Here is a 27,640-nt window from a genome sequence, read left to right as displayed (position 1 = left end):
CCTCACAGCCTGATAATTCCTGGTAATTGCTGCACTATGTTCAGAGGAGATGCAGGACTTTGGTGATCAGCAAAAAATTTCCCTCTCAGTTGGGAACCGTCATTTACAGATAAGCCCATTTAAGTGTTGTACATCCAGCTTCCATCATTTGCCATAGGGAAAGGAAGGAGGTCRGCGAGCACTGGCGCTCTGTTTTGTTCTGACAGACTTATACGTGCTCGTGTTTCCCAAGTCAGTCATAGAATTTAAAGCTGTTTCAAGCATCTTTGTTTTATCTGTGCAAGGCCTGGTGCCAAGAGTCAGGGGAAGAGCTCCAAGGATCTAGGACTTTCTCTTCCTTTCCCATGCCGAACTTCACTAAAACAGAACTGAGTCTAGAGCAGCAAGAATGAACAACATGTTTAAGGAAAGCGTCTGGCCTTTAAAGGGGAAAAGGCAAATACAGTATAAAATTATGATCCCAAGAGTTGTGTAAAGGTTAGGATCAGTGCAGCCTCGTGATGGTATAGAAGTATCAGTAGGAACGAGTGTTCAGTGTAAAGAAGCAACTTAAAAAATAACTTAAAACTTGTGGGACAGTTGTAGCTTAGTAGACAAGACAAAGAGATGATGAATGAGAAAGGCTGGGGATGGATTAGAGCAAATTTAGATACCTGACTGGGTGACAGTATTTCTATTTCATCTGTCTTACCCCAAGATTAGATTGAAGGTGAAATACAAACCAGAGACAATATTCAAATCAAACTTGGCTTGAGCTTAAGGAAAGCAATGTGGAAACACCACAGTGAGAGGSATGCAGAGTGGACAGACGGACGGAATGACCACCGGCTGTTATACAAGAGGATAACTGCAGCAGTAAATCTCTAGCTGGACGCTGATGAGATAGCGCAAAACAGGGGTCTGGAACACCGGTAAGGGGCCACATAGATAACGGAAGCGTATCTAGTTGTAGCAATCATGACTTGAAATGTTTAATCCCAAATATTAACCACACAACGTACTTTTCCGTGGAAGGCTTACTAGACCTGTGAAAACAGTCAGATGTTTCCAAAGATTTTATGCTTTGAGAGCTAATAATAAGGAATTTGACTCATTTGACAGTAAGCTGTGACTGCCATCCTGGGATGTCTGTGTGTGGCTCTGAAGTACTGAAAGCTTTTAATGGGGATTTCAGATGCCATGGTGATCCTGCATCATAACTGCTTAGCTAAATCRATTCAGAAAAGTGCTTAAAACCCAAAGGAAAAATTTTCAAGCGCCACAAGCAGGAGGTATAGTCTCCCCATGTCCTGCCCTATGTATTTTTTTTTCCTTTTTCTCTCCCATCACATTCTCGGCTTTGGAGAACACACTCAGTTGTTCCCGACGATGTCACTGTGTTAGTGTGTTATGTGTGAGCTTTTATTCTTTCTTTGATACTGAGGCCACAGATACACTTTCTTACCTCATGCAATAAACTGAGGGGAGAGCAAGTGTTGATGCAGGCTGAGTTGTATGAGAAAGGAGTAAGGATGCACCGGACCGGTTGGGTGTCCGCTCCTAGGAAGCCTTTTCAGTGCTGCGAGCTGCACGTCTGCAGCCATGTGCTCCGTTCCTTGCATGCAAGTGGCAGATACCCCAGTGCAGTCAGAGCGGTGCGTGGGGCAGGACTGGTCTGAAGGATCAGCTGGTTTTCCTGCATCATCCTACCGCTTCTTGCTCTGTCTAGTCACTTGCTAGGAAAGTCAGGAAAAATGATAGCTTAACAAGCAGTTTCCCATAAGGTTTTATGAATGATATAGGTTTTGGGGGGGGTCATTATTATTTTCAACTGTAGTTATGTCTGTTTATGCCAGACTTAAGTTAACTACTTTTTAGTATGCTTTGCTAATGTGCAAGTCAATTTTACTTTATTATCAGTCAGAAAATGTCTCCATAGTAAAATGTACATGTTTCAGATTAATGCCAATTAAACGCTTTGGGATGCAACAAACAGTCTTTGTTTCAGCAGCTCTGAAAACTAGACACCTATAAAGACATCCTTTTCATCGAGCCAAGAGAATTCAGTGCTTTTAGTGTTATTTTAAAATCATGTATCTGGTGGCTGAAAAACCTTTGGGGCATTTATGACCCAGTAAAGTCTGTGTTATAAGTAGGCAGATTGTAAGATTTCCCTATGAAAGTATATTTATCCTGTGTTTTGTTCTGAGGTAAAAATGTTAGAGTACAACGTAGAGCAAAATATCTCATTTACTCCCTGTTAAATAGCAGCCACAGATTTGCACTGAGATGCTCCTCTGAAAATTTCTGCTGCAGATTTTTAACTTGATAAATTACTGATTTCTATATACAGGAACTTCACAAAATTCACATTTTATGATGTACAAAGAAGTATGCCACATGAAATTAATTTAGCTAGAACTCTAAAAGAGCGTAAGATTAGGGGAGGGAAGATTCTGCAAACACTGTTAACAAAATAGCAACTTCTCTTTTATACTACCATAGAAATTTAATAAGTGATATTTCAGAAAGGTGAGTAGAGTTACTCTTTGCAGTGAAGCAGCAAAACCAGACTTTGGAAATGGCCAGAAAGTAATACTCTACTGATTAGGCCACAGTGGGATGCCAACAATAAAGTTGTTTCCAGGACAACTTGTTACCTATTGCCAATTACTTTTGCATTTGGAAAGTACCAGGAAATTAGAGAGCAGTTACAGTCATTGGAAGCTAGATCTAAACCCTACTGGAGTCAATAGCTGTGTTTCCATTGACCAAAGCAGACTCTGAACGAGACCCCATGGTGGTGACCTGCGTAACACATTGGYATATATCATATTTGCACAGAATGCTTATGGAATGTATATTGGTAACAGAATCACTTCACAACCAAACGCTGGTCGTTACAGATGATTATCACCTTTGCAAGGAGTAGAACAGTTGAGAGACTCTGAGTGATTGGTTTATACAGAAACAGCTGTATCACTGATAAATTTTTTTTCTGCTCTTTGTTTCATGTGCAGGACTCTGGAATTGATATTGGTGATATTTCTGAGAGGAAGGCCTTGAGGAAAAAGCTCCAGTGCAAGACCTTCCGGTGGTATCTTGTCAGTGTGTATCCAGAAATGAGAATGTATTCCAATACTATTGCCTATGGAGTGGTAAGGATCTTGTTTACATTTATTATTTAAAAAAAGATGGAGGAAAATGTATAACAGTGGAAACTCATGCAGACGATACCTGGCTCCGAGTAAAAGAATCAGATAAACTCCAAGTCGCTCATTCAGTTGTTTGGTTAGTTGACAGAAACTGCTGTGTTGCTGTAGTTCCTAATGCAGGATTCTGTACATCATCTTTTCTGGTTTTTTCACCCCATGGCTTGCATTCCATTCAGATATTTTGAAGGCATGATTTTTTAGATGTTTTGGAGCCTATTAGGCTCAACTGCAAACTCCTTAATATAGCTGCACAACCTTAATTTTGAGCCTCAAATGTTTGTATCTAGGATAACTGTTATCAGTACTTGTGTGACAGTAGTACCCTTGTCTGTTGAAATTAGAATTTAGTGCACTATGCTAATTAAAGCCATGACAATCCTTGCCCCTAGAAAATTGGCAATATAAGCAGAKAAGACAGGTATTTATGACACAGAAGATAAGCATAGTAACTTAAGACTGGCATATAACAAGCTAGTAGAGCTGAGACATCCTTTTCAGAGTCGATGTTTGGTGTTACATTTGCAAGAATTGAGTCCTGTGAATTAAACTGCATCTTTTGCATGCAAGTTCCAACTAGGAAACTTAATAATAAAGAGAAGATCATACAATTGAAAGATTTGACTTGAGACATTCCCCCTCAAAAAGAAGCCTTAACAAGTTGTGCAGTTTTTGGTATGGCTCTGAGAAGACCCTTGAGGGTCTTGTAGAGCAGCTGCTCTGTTTTAGCAACTGAGGTGATTATATGCCCCACAAAGCTCCATGACTCCTTTGACAATCAATTTTGAAATTATAGTACTGGCTTTTCATGCAAGCCAAAAAGGAAAGCAAACTGCTTCCAACAAAGGTGCTGATCATCATTTTTAAATGGGTGAGATGATGAGTGAATTCCAAAATGGCTCAGAACAGYATCAGAATGAGGTGTGTGTGCAAGGGGCCTATTCCACAGATATACGGAATTGTTCCTGGTGATGCCATGATCTAGTCCAGTCCTAAGTTTCCTAAGGAGAAAGGAAGGGTAGCAGCTGACAGGTGCATGCTTTTCATTTTAGGTACAAATGGCTAAAGAATCCGTGATTGCATGTGCAAATTTTACTAGACGAAAAAAAAAAGGAAGACCAGTGCAATAGCTAAGATACTCGCTGAATAATAGTCTCTGGATTGACTTGGCATTGCAGAGGTCAAAATGGCAATCGCACAAGGGGCACTCTAGGATTTTATTCTGCAGAGATTTTCTCACCAGCCTTTGAAGGTTCCTTGCTGACAATATAGAAAACAAACAAACAGAAAAAAACAGAAATAGTGACCCCACTGTCAGCAGAATGTGCATATTTTAAGTACCGCGTAACAGTGCATATAATACAGCCTCTCTTCTGCAGCACATTTCCTAGCTTGCTGCATGATGTAAGGAAGATGGGAGGAGTAGCCCTTATTTCATTGTTTGTAGTATCACAGAAGAAATAGAGGACAGCTATAGGGAAGTATCTGTATAGATAAGGGGACACTATTTTATGAAGCACTGCATGAAATAATGTCCTGATCTTTAGAGAGAATGGAGTGTTTGGGTCTCTAGTCTTCCTTCATGTCTTTTCTGTTTGTCCGAATGTCCTATAATGGAGAATAGCAGGATCTTTCRGAGCAAGCCAGCTGCTTCCTGATTGTCTAAGTACTTCTGTTCATCAATTGTYTGTATTTTTTGTATACAATAGAGATTTTGTTATTACAACATTATCATTAGTTTTAAAAATGCTGAATAATTACAAAAGCCATATGAATTGGSATTGTTTGATCATCTGGAAACAAAAAGCTGGAAAGGAAGTAGTTTTCCTTTTGTCTTACTCAAAAGGTATTGCAATCCGGTGTTGAAAGGTATTGAAATCAGGTATTGCAATGGTATCCCAGTGTAATATTAGGCTTTATCTATAGCAAGGACCTATGTCAAGTATGACAGAACAGAACTAGGCACAGAAGGCCATATACTTATAGAGCATACAGCCGCTCATTTAAAAACCTTGGGTTTTTGATGCCTATTTATTTACATCATCCTAAACTATTTCACTTGAAATATCCATTGGTATCAATTTCAGAGCTTACAGAATTAGTGTATCTGTGGTAGTTTCAGAAGCCAAMAGCACACTGTTTGTTGCCATAGAGGAAAATTATTTATGCTTCTCTTAAGCATGTAGATTCGTCTCCTTGTTGTTTCTGAGGTTAGGATTATACTTGGGAAAATTAAAGCTTCCAGAGCCCCTTTTCTTGCTGGGTTTTGTAGGGCTGACATAGTTAGAAAGATTACTATCATCAGTCAGGGTCGGTGCCTGATTTTTAACGTCAGTATTGTTCTTTAGAGTATATATAATAGAGCTTAGGTTTGATGTTAGATATATGACTCTGGAATCTAATAATTCAAGGATCTAGTTTATCTCTAGATTTTTGATGGCCCACAGAAATAAGAAGCGAACAGTTTTTAATAGCTAATTATACAAATTTGTCTCCTGCTTGCCTTTAATGTTAGAATTAGAGTTGGGGAATCTACAACTTCCAGATTGCAGTGTCAGGAARAGGAGATGCTAGAAGGCAGAGTTGGGATTAGTGGTGAAATGATGGCTTGAGAACCAGGAGTTCTGAGGATTTAGTTTCCCTCTCTCCTTGCAGGGCCGCCAGCTTGGAAATGGACTGTCATCTCCAGGGCCTAGTAGCTCCTAAGGATCCTTGTGCTGGTTCCCGGGATAGGGGCCAGGTTTAGCAGTGGGGACTTTCTAGAGCCCTGTCCCTGCAAGATCCGAGCCTAAGCTAAAGAGTTGGGAAAAATGATGATATTCCTATCAGGCAGATCTTTTATTCACATACAATTTATATATTTATCCCCTAGGTAAAATAAACATCGAGTTTAGGGTATCATACAGAAATCTAAAGTTTTCAGAGCTCAGTTTATTGCTAGATTCTGTTAAGACCACTGACTGTAAAGAGAGTAAATGTCAATTACAAATAATACCTGCCTGTGTTATATTTCTGTCATACAGTGGTCCTTTCTTATTTCTCAGATTAGAGTTAGGACATGGGCATCCAAAATGTCAACTTCTTTGCTTCCTGAGTATTAGGTTCATGAGAATTAAGAAAATGGTTTATCATTATTCATTTCAAGTTTGGGCTGTGGAATATGGATAAGGTTAGCATTGGTGTCAGGGTAGAGACTTGGAGACCAATTTTTTTCTCAATTCTGCAGTACCTTTGGAGTTAGGAAAAAGCACTGTCAGTTGGGCCAAAAGAGTGTCAGCTAACATCTGATTAAGACTGGAGTTACAGTTGTGGTTATGTTTATGGCCAAGGAATGTAAAGGTTTGAGAGATGAAACTTTACTTAATTCTACAGGCTTGCAGCTAAGAATAAGGCTTGTATTCATACTGATCGCTTATTTTCTCCTTAATGTTGAGATTTGTCCAGGCTACTGTTGGAGTCAGGTTTGGAGTTAGGGTTTGGCAATCTTGTAAAAAGAAGTTCTGTTGATTTTATTCACTGTCTGGCTTTAGTCCCTGGCTTGTCCACGGTTCTTACATGCCGGTGCCCCTCTGGCCTTCCTTTTCAAACAYAGTGACTGTTTTTTCTGGAGGAGAATCCTGGACACAGCCGACAGGACTGTTCAGTCACTCACAGATGGTTGCAAACTGCACCAGCTCTTAACCCTCTCCTTTCAGACAATTCTCTGTTTTCTGAACTGACCTTATACCATTAAACACCTTTATCCATGCTCATGGGCCTGCAGCCCACAGCTGTGGCATCACACCATAAAAAGACCATTTAATCATCTGTGCTCGTTTTAGAACTTCTCTAAGAAAATTCTTTCTCAGCATTGTATAGGAAACACAGGGCACTTAGTGAAGAACAAGGCCAAGTGCTTTGCAGTCTGTTYACAGCTAAATTGCTGAATGTGAATGTGAGAAAGAGCTAGGTGCATACCAATTGGCAAAAAGTCTCCCAAGTGTCAGCAGAAGTGATATTTTTGTATTATTTCTAGAAATTATAATAATCTCCTGAATGATTCTGAAAAGTAGCTTAGTTACAGGACTTCTCTTGTGTTTGAAAGCCCACTGGTGAAAAATTTGTTTGATTAAGTCTTTTGTATATAATGCATACCTTAGAAGCATGAGGTTTCATATTTGAATGACTGCTGTCTCTGAAGGCTTTCTGAAGTCTACCCTCCTTGAAAGCTTGTGCGACATTTTTGCAATCAGTAGTTTATTAACTACATGGAAAAATTTAACCTAGATGCTTTCTGTGCTTCTCTTCAAACATTTTCTCTCCAACAAGTATTTTTATACTTGCTCAAGTACACGATTTATTGCAAAGAAATGTAAGCAATTACTTTTTTTTTTTTAGCTACAGAATTCCCTGAAAAGTGATTTGTGCCTTGATCAGGGGCCAGATACAGAGAATATTCCAATCGTTTATATCTGCCATGGAATGACACCACAGGTTAGTTTGTCTGATGATCTCATGTATCGCTGCTGCTCTTAGTAGACTGGGTAGGAGGAACCATTTTGTACCTGTCTTTGTTTTTCTGCTATAATACCTCCTTATGCTGCTTAGTAGCTGCTTTATAGAAAGCCAGAACATTATTTATGCCATAAGCTGAGAATCATTAGTATATTAAGTGCTTTGACAAAGAAGTTACTTTATTCATTTCAAAAGATTTTAAGTGATATGAGGATAAGCAGTGACCCAGATTTGCTGGTGAAAGCTTTCATTTCTGATTTTTACTTGTGCATCTCATAATAGAAACAATACATTTTAAGTGATTTTATGTACATATATACACACACAGTTTATTTATACATAATCTGAAGCAACARTTTTTCTGTTTACTTTGTATAAATACTCAGTTTCACAAATCTGAAATATATAGCCATCTTCGCACAGTACAGTTGTGTCAAAATCCAAACCTTGTTCTTGTCCAGTTCCTCTTTTACCCCTCCATTTTTCTTTCTCTAGTGTTGTCCTGTTACTTCAGAATGCACAAAAGACTCCAAGCCTTTAAATTTCTTTATACAACAGCTACATTTATTAATTTGACAAACAAGGGGTTGAAGACATAGTATTTCCTCACGTGGGTTACTGTAAGATTTGAAATGCAAATCTTGACAATAAAAGTAGTATCTTACATGGGCCAGAACATGCTTGTCAAAGACAGATGTGCAAATTATCTGATGCTGAGAAGTAGCAAAAGCAAAAACACCATAAAGAAAACATAAATGTGGGAGTGATTGGAGACCTGAAAAATCCCTCTAGTTTGAATGATTTTTTTCCCTCTGATTACATTTTGTATTTGCTTTCTCARAAAGGCCCTGTTGCTCTTCACTTAGAACCATTCCAGGACGTGGCTTTACCCGTGGTATTGTCAGTTATGTGATCTGGCTRTGCCGCAAAAGGGAATCCTGCTAATACCTCAGAAACAAACACAGAGCAAAAAGGTAGCACTGCGCTCTGTGCCTGGATAGCTTACTGAGCCGGAMACAGGAACCTGATGAAATGTTGGGTATGCCTCTTACATACCTTGCCAAGTTGCACATTCTGTGACTGTGTTCTGTGCTGGCTTCCTTCATGGAGAGTCTGTAATATTGATCAATAGTGGCACAGGGCTTGAGTAAATTACGAACGATGAGGACAAAAATGTCTGAAAGCCCCATCCACCAGTTCATGTGAGGTCACAGGTTTTTTGGTTTCTGAAGTGTTTCATGCATAAAAGGGTAAAGGTACTGGGTTAATTCTATTACCATTGAAATAAAGTCCTAAAGCCAAATGAGGACAAAAATGTCTGAAAGCCCCATCCACCCCACCCGCGTGCTGCATGGACTGTGGCATATTTGTCACATAGTTACGTGGTAACTGCTGTTTTCCTCCAAGAGGTTTGTAAGCTAGTCCTCAATGTTAGCTGCGCATCCACCTTCTTCCTGAGCATCTACCTGCGAGCCAGAGCTGTTGTTGTTCATCTTCTGGGAGGGAGTCRTAATTCTCTTCTGGCATATCATCTGTGATAACACCATACTGCAGGCATGCCTGTAAATTCAAATGAAGGATTTTAATTATAGTTAAGAGGCAAACAACAACAAAAGAGAGTAACTTCAATTACCTTTGTTCAGTATTTACCATATCAAGAACTATTTTTGAATGTCAGCTAAGTTCTGTATAAAAGAGATAAGGGCAAATAAGGGAAAAGAGGCAAGGGAAACTTTTTTTGACAGGATTCTGCTCCTTTTAGACTTACAATGTTAATTGCATCTCTTTCCCATTAACATGGATTTAATTGTTTTGTAAGCAACTATGTAGTTAAAAAAAAAAAAAAGCCCATACGTGAGCAAGATCCCAAAAATGAAGGAAAACTTTCATCAGAAGAGGGGGTACAGTCTTGCTCTGTGTTAGAGATTAAATTAGAAACAGGAAAAGCGCTAATAAAATTGATTCAGCATACTTCTAGAGATTTCTGTTGTGTGTACATAATCTCTTGGTTAAGCAGAGCTGCAGCCACTTCCATTTTCTCTAGCATATTGGAAATATTTGAATAAATACTCCTAATCTTAGTGAATTTACTAGTGACCATGGAAGATATTGTTAAGATGCAAATTTATTCTCAAAGTAGTGGTGATTAAAAACTATATATGTCTGGTCCAGCTGGCAGCCTTAGCAAACAGATCAGCCAAAAAGATTAGTCCCATGATTCAGGGCTGCTTGTATGAGTGAGGGTTTCGATGCTGCTGTTAGCTCTGGTACGGAGCTTTGCTGTTGCAGCGTACACCACTTACAGTTTTAGAGTTAGCACATGTACAGCCAGCCTGGAGCACCTTAATAGATCTGGCTGCCAAGAACAATTCCCTCATTTGCAGCTTAAGTTGCTGTTCTTAGTCATTGCTATAGCCTCTCTTATTAAGCTGGGTTTACCAAAYTTAATTTTCTTTTTGCTAATGTCTTTGAAATTGTTTTGAATTCTCATTAAGCTTTCTTCTTGGGAAATGGCTTAGATGAGCTACTGACATCAAGTAATAGTTCCAGAATGGTAAATATGGTTACTGTTTTCTTTTAGCATGTTGTGCACGGAAAGGGATAATTTAAGTCAACAGAAAGGGAACTGCATACCTGACATTAGAAATCCAAGTTCCGTTGTTTGCAGACAATGTGAAGAGCAGCATGCATAGCTTCATAAGTTTTTTTTTTTTTAAAAAAAAAAAAAAGGCAAGGAACTATTGCATCAAATATTGCAATGAAATGATTGCAAATCATTTTCCTGGCACAGTTTCAGTACCATTTTGAAGAGGCATCAGAATTAATAAAGGTTAGATTCTTGTTTCAGAGGTTCCCCAGCTTTTCAATAAACCACTCCGTATGTCTACTGTAACAAACATTAACAAATTCATAGTTCATTCCTGCAGGTATCTCAGAGTACTTTACAACCCTTAACGTAGCAACCTCAAATAATATTGTTGTGTTTCTTTTGTATCATCGTTCTACAAATAGAAAGATTGAGGCAAACCTTACATGTGGTTGAACAGTAGGATAGAATGGAAAATCAGAAAACAATCTGTCCATATTCTTAGTCCTCTGATACTACCAATGAGAAACAATTTTCCACAACAGGGTATTTTGTTTGGCCTAAAAAGACAGAGGGCATTCGAAAAACTGGAACCCGAGATTGCATCCTCCTTCTGTCTTCAGTGGGTGTCTCCCAGGTAGCTATGTTTTGTCCTCATCCTCAGAAGCCTGGACTTTTCAGGAGTTAYGGTATCATCCACTGAGTAAAGCAACACGCACGTTTAAGCCATGGGGGGGGGGTGAGGGGGGGAGAAATACGGGTGCCCACTCCGCAGTGTGATCTCATGACTTTAAAGGATCACTAATAATTTGTTAATGTTAGTAAGAGTGTTTCCATTATGAAATATTGCCAAGATACTTGTAGATTTTGTTGAAAACTTCCTTGTCTGGAAGTCCTTTCCGAGACTTGTCAGCAAGCACATCACCGTCACAGCTGAGCATCTGCTTCTGTCACTGCTATTACTTCTGTTGCCACCTTGGATATTGGGCAGCCATTAGGTTTGCAGGAAGGATGGACAGAACAACTGTTCCTGGTTCCTTTGGTGTGCTGATGGTGAAAGGTTTGAAAGGGGCTTACTTCAGTGTATATCTTAGCCTGGCACATCTGCTGCTGGGCACTGCTGCTGCTTCTTGAAACAGCTGCACAACTGACTTCTGCAACTGTTAAAATAGCTAACATAGTTGATAAATGCAGCATAGGAAAATAGTTAATAATAGTTAAAATGGTTTCCTACTGTACTGTTCCATGTTACCTCACTTTGTTTGCATGAGAACAGTTCAGAGGCAAAACAGAGCAACCCTTGGTCCTGGGCCAAGGAGAGTACTTTGGAGACAGCTGGGGGAATGCCCTCTGCCTTGAGGAARTGCCCTGAGGAAGCAGAAAACTGGGAGATGAGGTGGGCTGGCAATAAGGAGAAAGCAAGAGGAGAGAAATGGAACAGAAAGGGTGGAGACAGAAGAAAAATCAGGGCAAAACAATTCATAACAAAGTTCACRTGAGGTCATAGGTTTTTTGCTTTTTGAAGTGTTTCATGCATAAAAGGGTAAAGGTACTGGATTAATTCTGTTACCATTGAAATAAACTCCTAAAGCCAATTGCTGAAGCCAAGCTACAGTTCAAACAGGCTTCAACCTTGAAAAGAAGTCCAGCAGTGTCCCAGTTTTGCACAGAAAAAGATGTTTAGTTGTAGTTGCAGTAAGCGCACGTCCCAGGCCTGCCTGCATTCTCTTCCTAGAGCTGGGACCCTCCGGAGACTGAACGCTGGGCGTTTTCTAAGCTGCTTTGTGACCAGCCCGGTAACCGTGCAGGCACACTGCTGACAGTGTGTCACTTCCATTAGATCTATTCCTGAATGATAATTTGGAAGATTCTTTGCTGGGCATGGAGCACTGCATTATCCGAAGTTTTATACCTAGTGTTTAATAAGCAAGTACCATCAGTCAATTAAGTGTTATATTAAATACAATTTATTTTGCAAAGTGCTTGTGATTGAGGGGATAAAAATGGGCATTCCGTGCATTCTCCTGTTGAAAGAGTAGTTCACCTCTTTTGAGTGATACCAGTATTCAGAAGGAAGAACATTAACAGCTTGAATAGCTTGAAAACTTAAGAGCCAAGAAGACTCTAAAACAACAAAGTTCTTTTATGAGTATTAGAGATAATCAGAGGAATCAGTAAGCATTTTATTGACTGAGAAATGACTTTTGTGTAAGTGGATGCAACAGAAGAGTCAAAGGTACCTCTGTCTGTGTCATAAAGGATRTGTGTTTTAAAAAGCAAATAAAAACTAAAATCGAAAAAATCTAACGGGAATAAAATCAATTATCCACTAATGTCCTATCAGTTGAATCATTCTTTCCTCTAAATGAAAGGGAAGTATACATCTAAGAGAAAGGATAAGGGTTCTGTTAAGATAGCTGTACTATTTGATGTTTTACAGTAAAGGTATTGGTGCAAATTTACAGGTATTACAAGATGTGTTGGAAAAAAACAGAATTGTATGATGACCTTTAATGAAAGATTGCAAATGCTGATCAGATATAACACTGAGAAGGTACTCAGAAAATGATATTGTATGATTTAAAGGTATTCAGTTAGAAAGCTTTTGCCTCCTAAAGCAAAATTTTCATAGGGATAACAGAAACTTCAAATGGGAAARATTCTAATGTAATTTATCTGGACTTAGCTTTCATCAATTTACTGCAGAAAAGAATAATGTATCACGTCAGCACAAAACCGTAGTAAGCAAATTTCTGGACTGCGAAGAAGGGCCCAGGAGACAACAAAGAATGCCAGTGCATGGAAGCAATRGGCTGAAGAAATTAATACCTCTGTTGTTCTCCTAACAATCTCATAGCTAGTGCATTTGTCTTTTTTTTTTTTTCCCCAGTAGCAGTGATTAGTTGATGTTATTGTGCATTATGGAACATTCTTCGTATAGTTCCTTTTTTTTCCTCACTTCTTGTAAAGTATTTCCTTTTGGTGTTCTGTGTATCATGTTATCATTATCTTGCATGTTTTCTGCACCATTTTAATTTCTGTACTTGCCTCCCAGCCTTTGAGCTATCCACTTCATCTTGAATTCTGCTGCATTTCTATACAACTAACTCCTACTTCAGCATTATTAGCACCTTTGTTATCTTACCCACTGTTGATATGTCTTTTAATGGTAAAGAAGAAGAGAGACATACACTTGCTATCTCTACGGTTTGACTAGGAACAATGTATTCAGCATCTTGTCAAACAGGTGAAGCCGATGCAGGAAAAGAGGTTAGGCAGAACAACAGAGAAGCTCGTTTTCGGACTATTTTTATATAGCATAAAATTATTGTCTTCTATTCATATTTTTTAAGGACTCAAATCATAGTTACCATACCTGTGATGGCCATGTGCTCTGAGAACTTTTCTCCTTTGTTTATAGATTTTTAAGGTAGTTTGCCCAGAATAACTACACTAAAAAAGCTGCACTGAAAATGTAGTAAAAGCAAACAAGCTGTTGTGAGCATGTGCAATGCCTAGGAATTTAAAATTACCAGAGCATTTCAAGTTTCTCATGTAGTCTTTTAATTTAGAAGAGTTTGGAGTTGTTGGCCTGAACGTTAGTTSAAAACTGTTCTCGTCTGGGAAATAAAAATCCTGGCACAGAGATCTCACTAAAGCCCTTGGCAAACAAACACTTGTATGGAGCAGCACGCAGTATTCCTCCCCGTGGGTGCTAGACCTGCTGAAAGTAATGAAGGACGGCCACAGAGGCACCACGTGCCTTCAGAAATGAATTATGCCTCGTAGCTCAGCATCCGTGAAGCCGTATTCATGGTCTTAAGGCCACCAGCTGTGTTACTAACCAGGCTGCACACGTAACAGCCCGTGATCCTGCAGAGCCCTTGGGAGGYGGCAGGGTGGCACCTGCACCCAGCGCTGCCTTGCAGGACGCCCTGCTGGCGGCCCCTTAGCAGGTGCTGCTGCGCTYGCTTTTCCCCAGGGTGGCACTGGCTTCCTTCCACTTGGACATGCACTTTTGATGTCCAGACAAAATTATTCCTCTAGGGCCCTGGCAGCATTAGAATATTGTTGTCAACAGCACAGAAGCTGGCGAACTGCTGGAAGCCGTCAGCTCCTGTCTGCACACACGCGTTAGCCGTCTCTGGCCTTGGGCGTGATGTGACTGCTGAGGAAGTAAAATGTTATCTTCAGGTAGAGAGCAAACTACTGCAGATAAAGCTGATGATTAAAAAGTGTGTTCCAGCTTCTTTGGTTATATCATAATCATTTCAGTGGTACTTCAGGAGCATCTTTTTTCTTTTAATAAAATTGCAGTAAGTCATTATCCTAAAGCTGCATTCCTACAGCACATTGATATTCTGGGTACTATGTCAGTGCTGAATTATTTTTTAAAAATGAAGAGTAATTATTTTTCTCTTTTCTATGAACATCCTTTTCTGCAAGGTGGAATAGGTCTAAAAATTTACATAATTAAGTTGATTTTCATCTCAAAAATATTTAGTAGAATAAAACACGAAGGACAAGATTTTCAATTTCTAAGTTGAAAATGGTTTTAATTAAATGCATCTGAAGAAGTAAAACAGCCATGTTGAATACCTGCAGTGTCTTGTAAGCTAATACTATCTGAGCATTTCACATTTGGTAAGTGCATTAATCTGAAGTAGATCAGAGTTGTAGGTTTGCATATTATGTAGCAATTACTAGAGTTATCCATATTTTACAGATGTCTCTTCTCACTGCAAATTGGCATTTCAATCTGTAGTTTTTAAAACCAGTCGTTGCTTACAATATAAATTCAGCATAAAACCAACATAGTTACTGGAACACATGGTGATTAATGTTGCAGTAACCACGGGTTGTTGTCAATTTAAATATTCTCTTGATTGATGTTACATTATTTCATTTGTTACTGCATCAGAGTTCCAAAGGTCAGATTTTTTCTCAATTCTTCATAGTATCTGATTAACTGATAGAGAAGGTAGTTAATACAGTAGATGGAAGACCCACTCCAGTGATTTCTTTGGTTTTATTCATAGTTTTATTATGTCACTGTATTAATTGAAATCATTCACTGGCTCATTTAGAACCCATAGACCAAACGCAGTCCTCGTGAAAGCACAGGCGACTCTCCGTGTAATTACATGAGCCGGATTAGTTTCACAGCATTCATTTGAATTCTGATCAGCTATTGAGTTTCAACTAGTTTCTGTCTAGTGTTGTTCACTATTTGCAGAGTACTTTCTATTCAAACAAATGTTGATTTTTCTGTAGTGTTTTCCTGTGAACAAGAGATCTTTTTTTTCTTAATCATCAACCATAATTTGTCTAATCAGGGAGCAGAAAGAATGTAAGAATTTACTTCTGAATATAAATTTGTCATTATTTATTACTAGTTCTGAAAAAAAATCAGCATTGATTTGTACACCAAGAAAAGAGCTCTGTTTGTCAGGTAATTTATTTAAAGTCTGCAATCAAGATAGCACTTAGCAAGTGTTGACTTCAGTCTAAACCTGGAAGTACTTTCTCAGAAACAAAGTAAGGGGTACTAGACACTTCCTGAATTAGGCATTGTTCCAGTAACTGCTGGCTAGATATTAAAACTGGTTGGATACAAATTAGGAATAAGGTGCATATTTGTAACAAACTAGATGATTAGCCATTGGCTTACACTACTGTAAGAAGCAATGAGTGAAACTGTTGAAGTCATCAAAGTTGATACCATTCTGGGAGCTGTAATTTCATTGAATTACAATATAATACAAGTTACTGGACTTAGAGGTAAGAAGGCAGAAGTATATGTGCTGTGGCAAATGGAAGATCAGACTACAAAACCTAATGGTCCTCTGGTTGTTATATCTACTAGCATGTCAACTAAGTGGCAATCACAGTGAGTATTACTTTGAATTTTGTCTGAATTTAGAATATGAACAAAAAACGCTAATTGTTATAGTAACCAGAAGATTGGCACACATTTTCTTTACCTTACAGCTTTACTTTTTTTTAAAGGATTTACCTTCCCTTTTTTTGGTGTGTGTGATTAAAGTTATACAGGGATAGCTGTCATGTCAAATCCGTCTGCTCAGTTGCCTGTTTCATAAAGGCTTATAGTAATCAAGTGCAAAAGCTGATGAATGCATTTAAGTCATTCAGATATTACTGCACTATTAACCTTGTATTTGTTTAGCAGGGAATTGTGCTGCCTCTGAACATTGAAGCTCTGTTGCTCTTACTGTGCTGTTGTTGAAACAGAAATTATTGAATACCATTGCATTGGTTTGATTTACATATCTCATCAAGTTTATACTCTGTCCTCTCAGTAACTATGAATTTGGTCAGGTTGCTTTTTTCTCTGCATACGTTTTTTTAATTCAGTGTAACTCACAAAAGTAAGTGTTTGCATAAGGATGGACTGTGAGAATTGGGACCTTATTGAGCACTCAAAGCGTATTTAARTAAGAACTGTCAAGTGAGGCAAATGTTACTCTGCCAGATGTGTAATGTACCTGGTTAGTACTCTGAAGCAGCTGATTACCTACTTCTAGTGGGAGCCATGCTGAATACTTAACTGTTTGCTACAGAATGCCCATTTCTGGCTTCCAAATAGATTTTTAATATCCTGTATGGCCTCTTTCCAAATAAAGCTAAATTTGCCCAATGCAGATGCCATTCATCACTGCATATAAATCACATGAAGGAATATGCTAATCTGAGAAATACTACCTGGGATAATACTGTAAAAGGCAAAAACATCCTGTAAGAACAGCAGCAGACTGGATCTTTGTTTCTCTTTGACTTCCTTGGCACTCTTCAAACTTCTGTTCTAAAAATATATGCACTTTTTGGGGATCAAGCAAACGTTATTTCTTATGATCCTTCCCCTCCCTTCAACTTTGTTGCTCTCCTCCTGTTTGCAGTCTTGCATTTGCAGACAGACTATTTCTAACGATGCTTTCATTTCCCTGCTCTGGCAGTGCAAAGCAGATGTAAAGCCAGCAGGTGCAGATTCCCCACTATGGGGAAGCACAAARTGGCACTGAAATAATTCCGTCTTCCTGTACTTGCTAACACCAAGAATTTGACTTGGGTTCACATCCCTTGGATGTGAAGATAGGACCGTAAAGATTCAGATCATCTTTCTGCACCGCCTTCAATATATTTTTCTTTCTCTCAATGTCTACAAGCATCAAATTATAGTAAAATCTCTAGATCCAGATTATTAACAGGTCAGATTGTGCTCAGTGCCTTATGAGGATTAAATACATTAGTCTGATTCAGTGCATCTCACGTACAGCTGAGGATGTAGCCCGTCACCCGAGCGTTCCTCACTGGTTTCCCAAGTTGGTGAGTGCTGCAGCAACWGCACCTTCTGGCACCTGCTTTGAGGCCGAGGCAGCCGAGTTCGCGAAGGGCTCCGCTGGCTTGATGCGCACCTGACGTYTTATCTGCAATCCCCTAGAAGTTCAGTAGTGTTTTGTAACTCTCCAGGTTTCCTTTCCGCTGTGAGTCTGACAAGCCTAAGTCACAGCGAATGGTATCTGAGTTTCTCYGACAGATTGCTCCCTTGTGATTCTGCATATGAGAATGACAACAGCATTGTCCAAAAGGAGCACACAGAAGGAAAATAACTTTTTATTCAAAATGGAAAGGAAAATGTAGTTCTGTCTTCCAGGTGCATACCATGAATGGATGTGAACAAGCAGCTTGGTGACTGAAAATGTGACATTTTACTCCAATCTAGCTGTGTTTGGGGAGAAAGCAAAGTATAATTGTGGTGTGAAGTTAAATTTAGCTCTGCAATTGCTCTTTTGTCTTTTTGCTATGCTTCATTCATGAGCTACTAATATATACAATAAGTAACATTGTTTTTTCCCATGTTTTTGTCACTGTTAGTGGGAGGTGCTGTATAGCAGTAATCTCCCTTTTGCTGAGAAATCCAGGAGCCTTGAAGCACGATGGGGCCAGCATGCTTCTATCACAGAAGGGCCRTTTCCAAAACCCACTGTAGGAGCCTCTGCAGATCCCAACATCTGCAGTGACCTACTACACTGGGTGCCCAGGAAACTAAGGACATGGCTGCTGGTTCAATGAAGTAACATTAGCCATCTGGCTTCAAACCTTTCCTTGTGGAAGGCAGAGGACATAAGTACAGAATTGTCTCCTTGGCAAGTGTCTGCACAGACTTCCTTGGCCTTGGGACTGGCTGTCTAGGACCAAATAGGGATTACCTCCTACTTCCTGATGGTTCAGAGTGGGTCAGTGGGTCAGGCCCACAGCAGCACGTCTCCCCTGGGCAGTGTCTAAACACAGCATGACGCCCTTCTGGCCTGGGCACGGGCAACTGCCCCCAGGGAGGAGCAGGGGAAGCAGSGAGGAAGAAGGAGCAAATAATTCCCAAATGGCTGTTTTTCTCAGGGATGCTCCTGCAGTGACGTATATTCTAGCTTTGGGGAGAATCAGCTTTACAAAAGCATTCAAATCACTAAATAGAAGGTAATTGTAATCATGTTTCTTATGATGTTATTCATATGCACATTAGGAAGATGCTAGTAGTAGTAATTGTTGCTGGTTTAGAACAATGACAATGATGTAAAATGAATTTACTTGCAAGAGTGGTGAAAGAACTGTATTATTTATCCTACAAATATTCAGTGACTTTGATGATGACTGACTGATGTACCTAGTTTTCATATTCATTCTGAACACCAAAATGAAAGTTTTTTTTCTTTATGTCTGTGTCCTGCAGATACCTTTATAGGATAATCTAACTCAGATAGTAGAATGAAGGCCCCAAAGACAAGGAGAAAATGTAGGGGAAAGTCTGTGACATAATCTGCCTTTTGTCATGAAGGCTTATCCTCAGAGCCTAATGGTACCTGAGCAGCCTGAAGCTTAGCATAGCTATTTTCTTTTCACTAGAAGTTTGTCTGTTGTACTTTAAGGTCATTTAAACAGCTAGTTTCTTGAGTTTATTGTTTTGCTTTGCTGCCTTATCCACCTGATAAGCTATTACTCAAAACTTGAGCCTCTTCTACTTGGCCGATGGAGACCTGTAAGGTCTCACTTCATATGCGAGCCTTCAGAGTGTGACTGAGAGCTCCAGAAATCGTACCATAACGAATGAAAGCAGTGAGAAATGTATCATCATGTTTGCTCAATTAAGCAATGTGCCTTTCCCTAGTATTTACTGTTACGTATTTTGCCACGTTTTACAGCATGATTTGTGCGATGGGCGCAGTATGAAATTGGCAGTGTTTCTAGTTGTAACAGRAATGAAGCTCAATAGGCAAAGCAGAGGAAGGCTTTCCGCAGGGCTACGACAGTTGAACTGGCATTAATGCCCTGTTTGACACGAAAGTGATTTTCTGCTTGTTTCCCATCTCTAAAGTCCTTCTACTGTCTGTTAGGCATTCATGGTAAAAAATCTTTATGTATAGTTATATGTGGTATGTCGCCTTCATTTCCATCCGTTCTTTAAAAAAATTTATTAGCCCTAAAAATACAAAAAGCGATGAAGATCCATCAGGTGATGCTTTTGCCATTTTCTTAGGGATAAGAGGAGCAGAAGAAAGGAGGAATGTTCAGGGGTGAACACACTTGGTATTCCAGCCTGAGACACGTTTTTTCTTTGCTGAGCTTTGTCATCTTGGCAATTTATTCATGAACAGAGACAGGATCAATGCTACAGTTTTTGCATGAGGCCTTATTGTGYAGACTCTTCATTTAAATTCTAGATGCTGACTTCTTTCTCTGAGTGTCATTTACTGTTAGCCTACAAACAGTGGAGCCACTACTTCAGTAGGCAGGAAAAGTACCACTTGTTCAAAAATCAAATATACCTGTTAGCTACATATAATTCTCCAATTGTCTTAGTTTTAAAACATTGCAGCAAAGAACTTATTTTTTTTTAGGATAGAGCTGGGTCTGATAAAATTTTATGACCCTTTGTCAGTCTCTACATGGTATTAGAAGCTGCTAGTAAAGATTAACAAATCAGTTCAAACAACAGACTGTGCTCCTTGAAATACATCCTCTATAGCTAAGGAATAATGTTTTTTTTGCTTTTTGTAGGCTAGTGTATTTGAGGGATTTGCTTTCATTTTGATGTTCTCTATTTAAAACATCAGAAATCTCTTTCTTCAGCTTCATGGACTTGTTTTAGGAGGATAAATACTGCAGCATGTGCCAGGGTGACTAACTTTGTTCTCCAAGGGACTGAAAGCTGCCAAGTCCAATTTGCTCCTCTCATCTCTATCCACTGAATAGCCATGGGAAGGCCCTGATCTACTGAAGCAACTAAGGACAGAGTTAATGTAAAATGTAAATGAAACTTTGACTTAAAAAAAAAAAAAAAAAAAGCTCAACTGTCATTGGCAGAACTAACCCAACAAAAATGGTCGTGGGTGCTCTCTGCTCTTTTGTTACCATGCATATTAACATCCAAACTAACTTCTCTGCCGTTAATATGCTCTAAGTCATTTAAAGAAAAGGAAATCACAGCAGTCATCAGTCTGAAATTTTATTCATATTGTGTGGGGGGAAATGCCACTCTTTCTTTAAAGAAGTAAGGCTGCCAAAATTCCTTATGATTTCAATTGCTATAATGCRTTTATTAAACAAAATGAATTGAACATGGAAGTAGGAATATATAGTCTTTGCCTATAAAGTTCTGTAGTTGTAGACAAGAATAGATTACTTTTTGTATGAAAACCTGAGCAAAACCTTACTAACTTAAATGCAGCCAGGGTTTTACTGTGAAAAAATGCCTAGTTCTAACCTGGTAAAAGACTATAGAATATTCAATGTTTAGCACAAGAGATGGTGCTTGGTAAGAGAACTGCTTACCACTGAAACTGTAGCACTAAATGTTCTGTATATGGAAATGCGGAGTATACCTGGAAGTAATAAAACTTCGATGGAGTTTCCCAGATGGTAGAGTGTCACATTCTCAGCAGTATACTACAGTTCCTTAAGCCACCATGCAAGAGACCTGAAGAAAAACAAAACTGTGTATTCAGATGCTGTGCATCTGTGGTAAGTGTCTCTCTAGCACTTCTGCATTTAAGCAAAGGGAGGATCTTCTAGCTTTGGTGTTGATTTTGAAGTCTTTTGCTGCACTGATGAGGTCTTGCTCACTAGCTAAGGTATGAGAAGAGCGACAGTGCTTCAGGTATCTCCGGCTGCTCATCCATAGGTTGCCATATTGCCTTCTTCACTAAACCAGAAGTTTAGTAACACCCGTAGTAAGATCCTCCTACAGTTTAGCTGTTTAATGCCAAGCGTAGAGAGAGCATTAGTAAGAAGTTAAAAGTGCTGGAGGAAATGCTCCCAGTAGATCCAGGAGAAACTGTCAGCATGGTAGCTTCCCTTTTGTCAGGCGAGCTACAGAGTCAGGATAGACTGCTGAATATCCTAGGCTGGGACTTCAATTTGCGCGTTAACTCAGTGCGTGCCAGTCTTTTGTGACTTCGTCTCTAGCTGGCTTGTTTACAGAGGTGCCCTTGGCTTCAGCTACTGGTCTAATCTAAACTACATGAAATGACAGGTGCCTCATCTTCCAGGAGCACCTGGGGTGATTTTGAAAATCTCAGTGTGAAGCACCTTTCACTGTCATGCATTTGCTGAATCTTACAGGATCTGTAGGTTCCAGCTTCACTTCAGCCTTCCACTTCTGTTCTGGCTGCAGACCCTGAAGCATAAAATTGACATCTGTTTTCATTTAGGTCAGTGCATTCCTGCTTATTATGTATCATCTACGGATTTTTGCATGTGCAAAGGAGAAAAGACTCCTCTGGATCTTGAATATTCATCTGATTTCAGTGAAGTTACTTCAGATTTCTCTTAAAGAGTTGCTGCGAATAAACCAAGCCCCTCTTCTTCCTATGGGACTTATTCCTTTGCAGGTTAGAAGCAGATTTTAAACACAGTTTGCTGAAGTTTTATAAGCTTTACACGATAAGCAGTTGTTTTTGCATTTCTGTTTGTGGTGTTCCCAACTTTGCTTGCAAAGACAGTCACTTTATAAACTTTATATTTGACTGATGAACCCTTGTGGGTTTCTTCGGGCTTCTGGGGGTTTTCTTCCGTGGGGAGAAATAAACATGTCCCTGCTGGTAGCCTAAAATAAATTATAAAAAGAATGTATCATACTTTAATCATTCAACTTAGGTCAAAATGTGCTCCTTTTCTTTTTTGTAGATAATGCCCCACTTTCCTGTATACTCTTCAGTCAGTTTACTGCAAAACTTTCTAAAAGAAGGTCAGTTACTATCGTATTTTATTGTCTCCAGCACCAAAGTACGGAGTTTTTAGATGTTTTATCTTGTATTTGCATGTAGTTGTGTCAGTTTGAGATCTCTGAAAACTTTAAAACAAACGCACACAATATCCTAAGACAGACAAGTCAGATCTGACTCATCTGAAATTAAGAACAGATWTGTGATTACTTTCAGTAGAACCACAAGTGCCAGTGAGCATAGGGGTTAATTAAGTAGTATCTTGAAGAAGTCTTATCAACTGTAAAGTGTTCTCTAACTTGTACATGTAATTATTGACACTAATTATCATTGTCAATAGCACTCTAGTTTACTTGGTCTCCTTCACAAAGAATGTTCACAGCACTTCTGGAAGCCAAGAGTATTTAAAGGCCCTCTGTATCCACAGTCATCACTCACTACCATGCATAATTAAACCAGACAGACAGGACTGGCTAAAAAAACACAAGATGTTTGTTAGATGTCTCTTGATGAAGTAGTTGTGGCAGTTGCTTGTAATTTGCCTGACTTATCAGTTGCAGACACCAGATTTTTTCGAATTCAGGTTAAAAAAACATACTAGAAATAAAAAAAATTATTTTAATAAATCTTCAGAACAACCTGTCAGGATTTGATGCCTTTGGAAGAGGTACAAGCTGAATATGCATGTAAGTAACCAAAATGCATCACTACATGCATGTGACTGCCCGTAATAATCTGAACCACTTGGGTATAGCTGTGAAGACTTAAGATCTCTAATCTTGCTGATGCTGAGCTACCAAACGCTTACAAACAAACGGCAATGAACTAGCCATTTAGTTTGATCAGGAGTCGTCAACTCTGGTGCAGAGCATGGATCCTACATACGGGATGGTGGTTGAATTTAGGTTTGTAGATGCACAGGTGTTCACAGAGAAGAAAACGGGGTAAGGAGTGGGATTCTGTAGGAACTCAGAAAGAAAACTGCGAAAGGGGAGGAGATGCTGAACGCATGCACTGAGAGATTGATGGGAGAGGGAAATGGAAAATTCAGATAGACAAAATCCAAGGAGCCATAGGACACCATGATTTTTGAAAAAAGGGCAATCGGTATGTCAGTGTGGTTCTGAACTTTTTGTGATTGCTGTTTTGTTGTTGCTGTTAGGTTGCTGCTTCTTTCCTGAAGTAAGCTGTAAAAGATCTTCTACAGAGAGAAAAGCAAGAGGAGCAGAAACTTTAGGAATTAAATAAAATTTTAATTTATGTAGATCTTATTAATCCTGTTCCTACCAGTATTAGGGAAGCTAGAGAAGCAAGTATTGAAAGCATATACAAATACAATGTTCGCAGTTCTATTCAATTTTAAAAGTGGAATTTAATGAGAAGATTTTTGTTTGCTTCTTTTAAATAAAAATGAAATAGAACACCAAAGCAGGCAACAGCCTACCGCATCACAGTATGCTGTTTCAAGTTTCTGAGCACCATGTCTTTATTCTAATCAAATTTTGATTGTTGCTTAGAGTTTTGAAGTTAATGAGTGCCCAAGCATAAAGAGCAGCAAGTAGGTCAGATGATCAATATTCTGGTGGCTTAACTCAGTAGATACAAATCTAAAAAGGGAAATGAAGTAGTGAAAAGTTCCTTATTATGCGCTACATAATTTAAGCCTGAATGTTGGTGTTGCCACCCTTGATACACTAGCAGTTTACAACTAGGTGTTTGTCAGCACATCAATAGGAGGACAAGTTCCACAGACACTCGACATCAGTAAAATATGGTTGAATTTACTTCGAGTTGTATTATCAGTTTGCATCAGGGAAAATCTACCTCAGAAAAATTAAATGCATCTTCTAAAGGTCAATTTGTGGCTTGGGGCAGTATGCCTACAATTTTCTGTAATTCTCAACAATGTTGTTATGCTTTTGCTTCTCGAGCAGTGAGTTTTTTTTTTTTTTTTAAGGGCAGCACAAGATGCAATTACACTGTTGACTACAGGGCAGCACAGCCTCTCTGTGTCATGTCATGTCAAGTAGGTGTGGGTCTGCGTATCTTTTAAGAATAATCCTATGAGTATCTGTGACCCAGGAAAGCTTTTACAGATCTGTATGTATGTGCATCAGGGTATGTACGTACAACTGTGCGCTTAAAATGTGAAGGTCATTCTGTACTTAAGATAGTAAGCAGAATTACGTAAATTGAATAAGGATGTTCTTTGCATGCCTTCAGTAACAAGGGAGTTAACAAAGCTATCTAACAAGATGTTTCAATGCATAATTTTGCACACCTTCATGCTGCTAGTATCATGCCAGCTGTGTCTAAATAGAGTGATTCTGCTCTGCATGAATTTGCTATCTTATACAAATAGCACTTTCTAGTGGATGCTATTCCTCAGTCACTAGTTGATTTTTACAGCAGGGTTTCTACAGGAAGGCTTTCCTGTAGGAAGAGTAAATGGGAAAACACTTGATTTAGATCTTAGTGATCTATTTGTTTGTATTGTTCACGATGAACCTGGATTCAGCGGAGAGAACTTTCTCATCAGGGCAGCGAAGTTCATTCATTCAGTTGTGCTTATGTAGTAAGAAATACTGAAGTCAGGGACAATATAAAGAGCTAAGCAACAAAGATGGCCTTAACTAAATCTGGACTCATTGTAATCCACTAGACTGCTCTGTTGCTGGAGTTGTACTCACATTTGAATCTGCTCTAAGACTCTGGACCTATTATGTTCATGTATTATTTCAGTTTCATGACAATAAATGACTTTTTGGATTCATTCGGAGAAAAATATGGTTCAAATATGGACAAAAGCAGTGGTGAATCAGGCTTCTTATTCCTTAGCTATTAAGTGAAAAGCAGAGTAGCGAACACTACTGGTGGTGAGCATTAAGTTTGCTCATTACAAATGCAGAGTCAGGTACCAGTCTCCAGCATGACTTCATCTGGGAACACTGCCATAAGGATTACAAATGGCTTTCAGCTGGAAAATTGGTGTGTATTGCTTTAAACTTTCAGTAGGGAGCTGGCAATTTATCTTTCAGATAATCATCCTGTGTTAAGTTGCGCATCTTACTGTAACTTCCTTCTCCATGATAAGCCAGCTCCTGTGAATAATTCACTGCAACTGGCAACTCACTTCAGCTCTGAAGTCTTTATCATCTCTGGTGGCTTTTCAAACTTTAATATTAAACTTGGAGCCAAAATCTCTGTGAACTTTCAGTGAGACTTTAGTGTCAGTTGCAGTGGGTACCCTGATGACCTCTTAGGGCAAAATTCTCACGGACAGAACTCCACATCATTATGAGGACCAAGCAATATATTTATGTCCAGATGAACAGCTTGTTTACCTCCCCTTGTACTCAAAGGCATTGCATTTTTTGTACAGACTTTAATTTTTTCTCACAGTAGAAATATTCCAAACACCAACACAAGATAAAGTTGGCTGAATTACCTGAGCCTTTCATTATTCTCCTGGCAGGTTTAGGATGTGTTGTGTATGATGCCACTGCAGCAAAGCCTATGTGATGTGACCATCCGCCAGAGTTCCATTCCAGCTTTGCGGTGTCTATCATGGAAATGCAGTTAGTAGTTTTCTAGAAAGGATTTTTCAGTTTGCTAGGTGCCGGTAGCCTGGCTGATCAGTACCAGTGAACGCTGTCCCAAGCTTTCAGTTCCCTCTCTCTGGCTAGGTTGGGCCTCATTGCCTTCTTGAAGCAACTTAACTACTATAAGGGAATATTCTTCGCCACTTGCCCCCATACTCAGTCACTGTAAGCAGAGGTAACCAGATCTTGTCAAATGAGTTCCAACATCAGCGAAGTGGTGTTTGCTAGATGCATATCCTAGATTCAGTTTGCATTATCTCAGCTCCAACCTTTCATAAATCACTCCTTAACACTGATTTTGAGCATTCTTAACCAGATCTCCTGTTTTGCCTCTTTGCTATGTCCACTGTTAGGTCTCTGGTGCTTGCACATGGTGTGCATATGTTTACCAGAATGTAGTAGCTTAGCAGAGGATAAATTCTGTGGTATTTAGGTAACTGTCTCTACCAGGGCAATTTCAAGGTTACAGCTGAAAGAATCTGGCTAGGGGATGAGTGGAATAGAAGGGCAGAAGGACCATTTGTTCCTAGCCCAATAATGAAGCTTTAGGCATGAAATTTCCTTTTTTCTTTTCTACGCTGACTTCTATGTGAAACTGCATGAAGAGGGAGAAGTCCAAAGTAACCAAGGATATGGCAAATAAAGGACGATACTTCTTTATTTTGGAGTTGGACTGAACAGCTGTAGCGAAGAAGCAGAAGTGAACCTGCTATTTTCATGGCAGTATGCTGAGGGTCTTTCTGGTATCTGAGCAAATTCTGTCTCCAGAAAAAATGAGGCTTAGAATATCAAAGTGAAAAAATAACTTGCAGCCTATTAGTTCACATGAAATGCAGGTGGGGAAAAATATAAGACACCCATTTTTCTCTAACAGTTAATAGTCATTATGAAGATTTCTTGAGAACCCTAGGCAATGAGTTGGGTCTCAACTACCATTTGTATTTTTATCTTTTAGCTGACTCCCCCTCCCCCTTTACAACAAGTACCAAATATGCCATGACTAAATCTCACTCCTTCTCCTTACAAAGATCTTGTAAAGTATTTTACTAGTTGTAATAATGTGGTATCAACCTCAGTTTGCTTGTCTTATATTTTGTCTTACTGTGAGTAATCAAAGGGATTATCAGATGGAGCAAACAATGAGATAAGAAGACATATCTAAGAAAAAGGTTCAAGAAAGCTAAGGAATAACTGGTCCATTAATTGGAAGATGGAAATTTTTACAGGCACAAAGAAATTCACAGGGAAACATTCTCAGCACATCTGCAGGAAACTGTGAACAGCTGTAAATAATGATAAGAATTGGCTGTAAACAGACAATTCGATGTCCAGAGGAAGGCAGGTGATTAGTTACGAGGCTGTTTGAGAACAGAAACCTTATGGCACAGACCTATGTCAAGCTATACACTCAACTGATATACTCTTTTCTTTAGCCCCACGTATACAGGCTTTTGCTGTTTTAAACCTCTGCTTGCTAGATTAACACCATACTTTGTTTTGAAAAAGTTCTTTCACATTAATCTGCTGCTA

At 39.1% G+C, this 27,640-nt stretch overlaps 1 protein-coding gene across 1 annotated transcript in view; it reads left to right on the top strand.

Annotated features, from left to right (window-relative positions):
• Positions 1–27,640, top strand: part of GALNT18 (polypeptide N-acetylgalactosaminyltransferase 18) — a gene marked incomplete at its 5' end in the record, with an annotated part of 121,647 nt that overhangs the window by 70,165 nt on the left and 23,842 nt on the right. Inside the window, 2 exons of the mRNA XM_085317091.1 lie at positions 3,000–3,137; positions 7,569–7,664. Coding sequence (XP_085173217.1) covers positions 3,000–3,137; positions 7,569–7,664 — 234 coding nt within the window. The remainder of the gene's footprint in view (positions 1–2,999; positions 3,138–7,568; positions 7,665–27,640) is intronic.

This window comes from Rhea americana, unplaced genomic scaffold (assembly GCF_003343005.1).
Source record: "Rhea americana isolate MKP2758 unplaced genomic scaffold, rheAme1 scaffold_49, whole genome shotgun sequence".
In the NCBI taxonomy this organism is placed as follows: domain Eukaryota; kingdom Metazoa; phylum Chordata; class Aves; order Rheiformes; family Rheidae; genus Rhea; species Rhea americana.
This window is presented reverse-complemented; position numbering and strand designations above follow the sequence as displayed.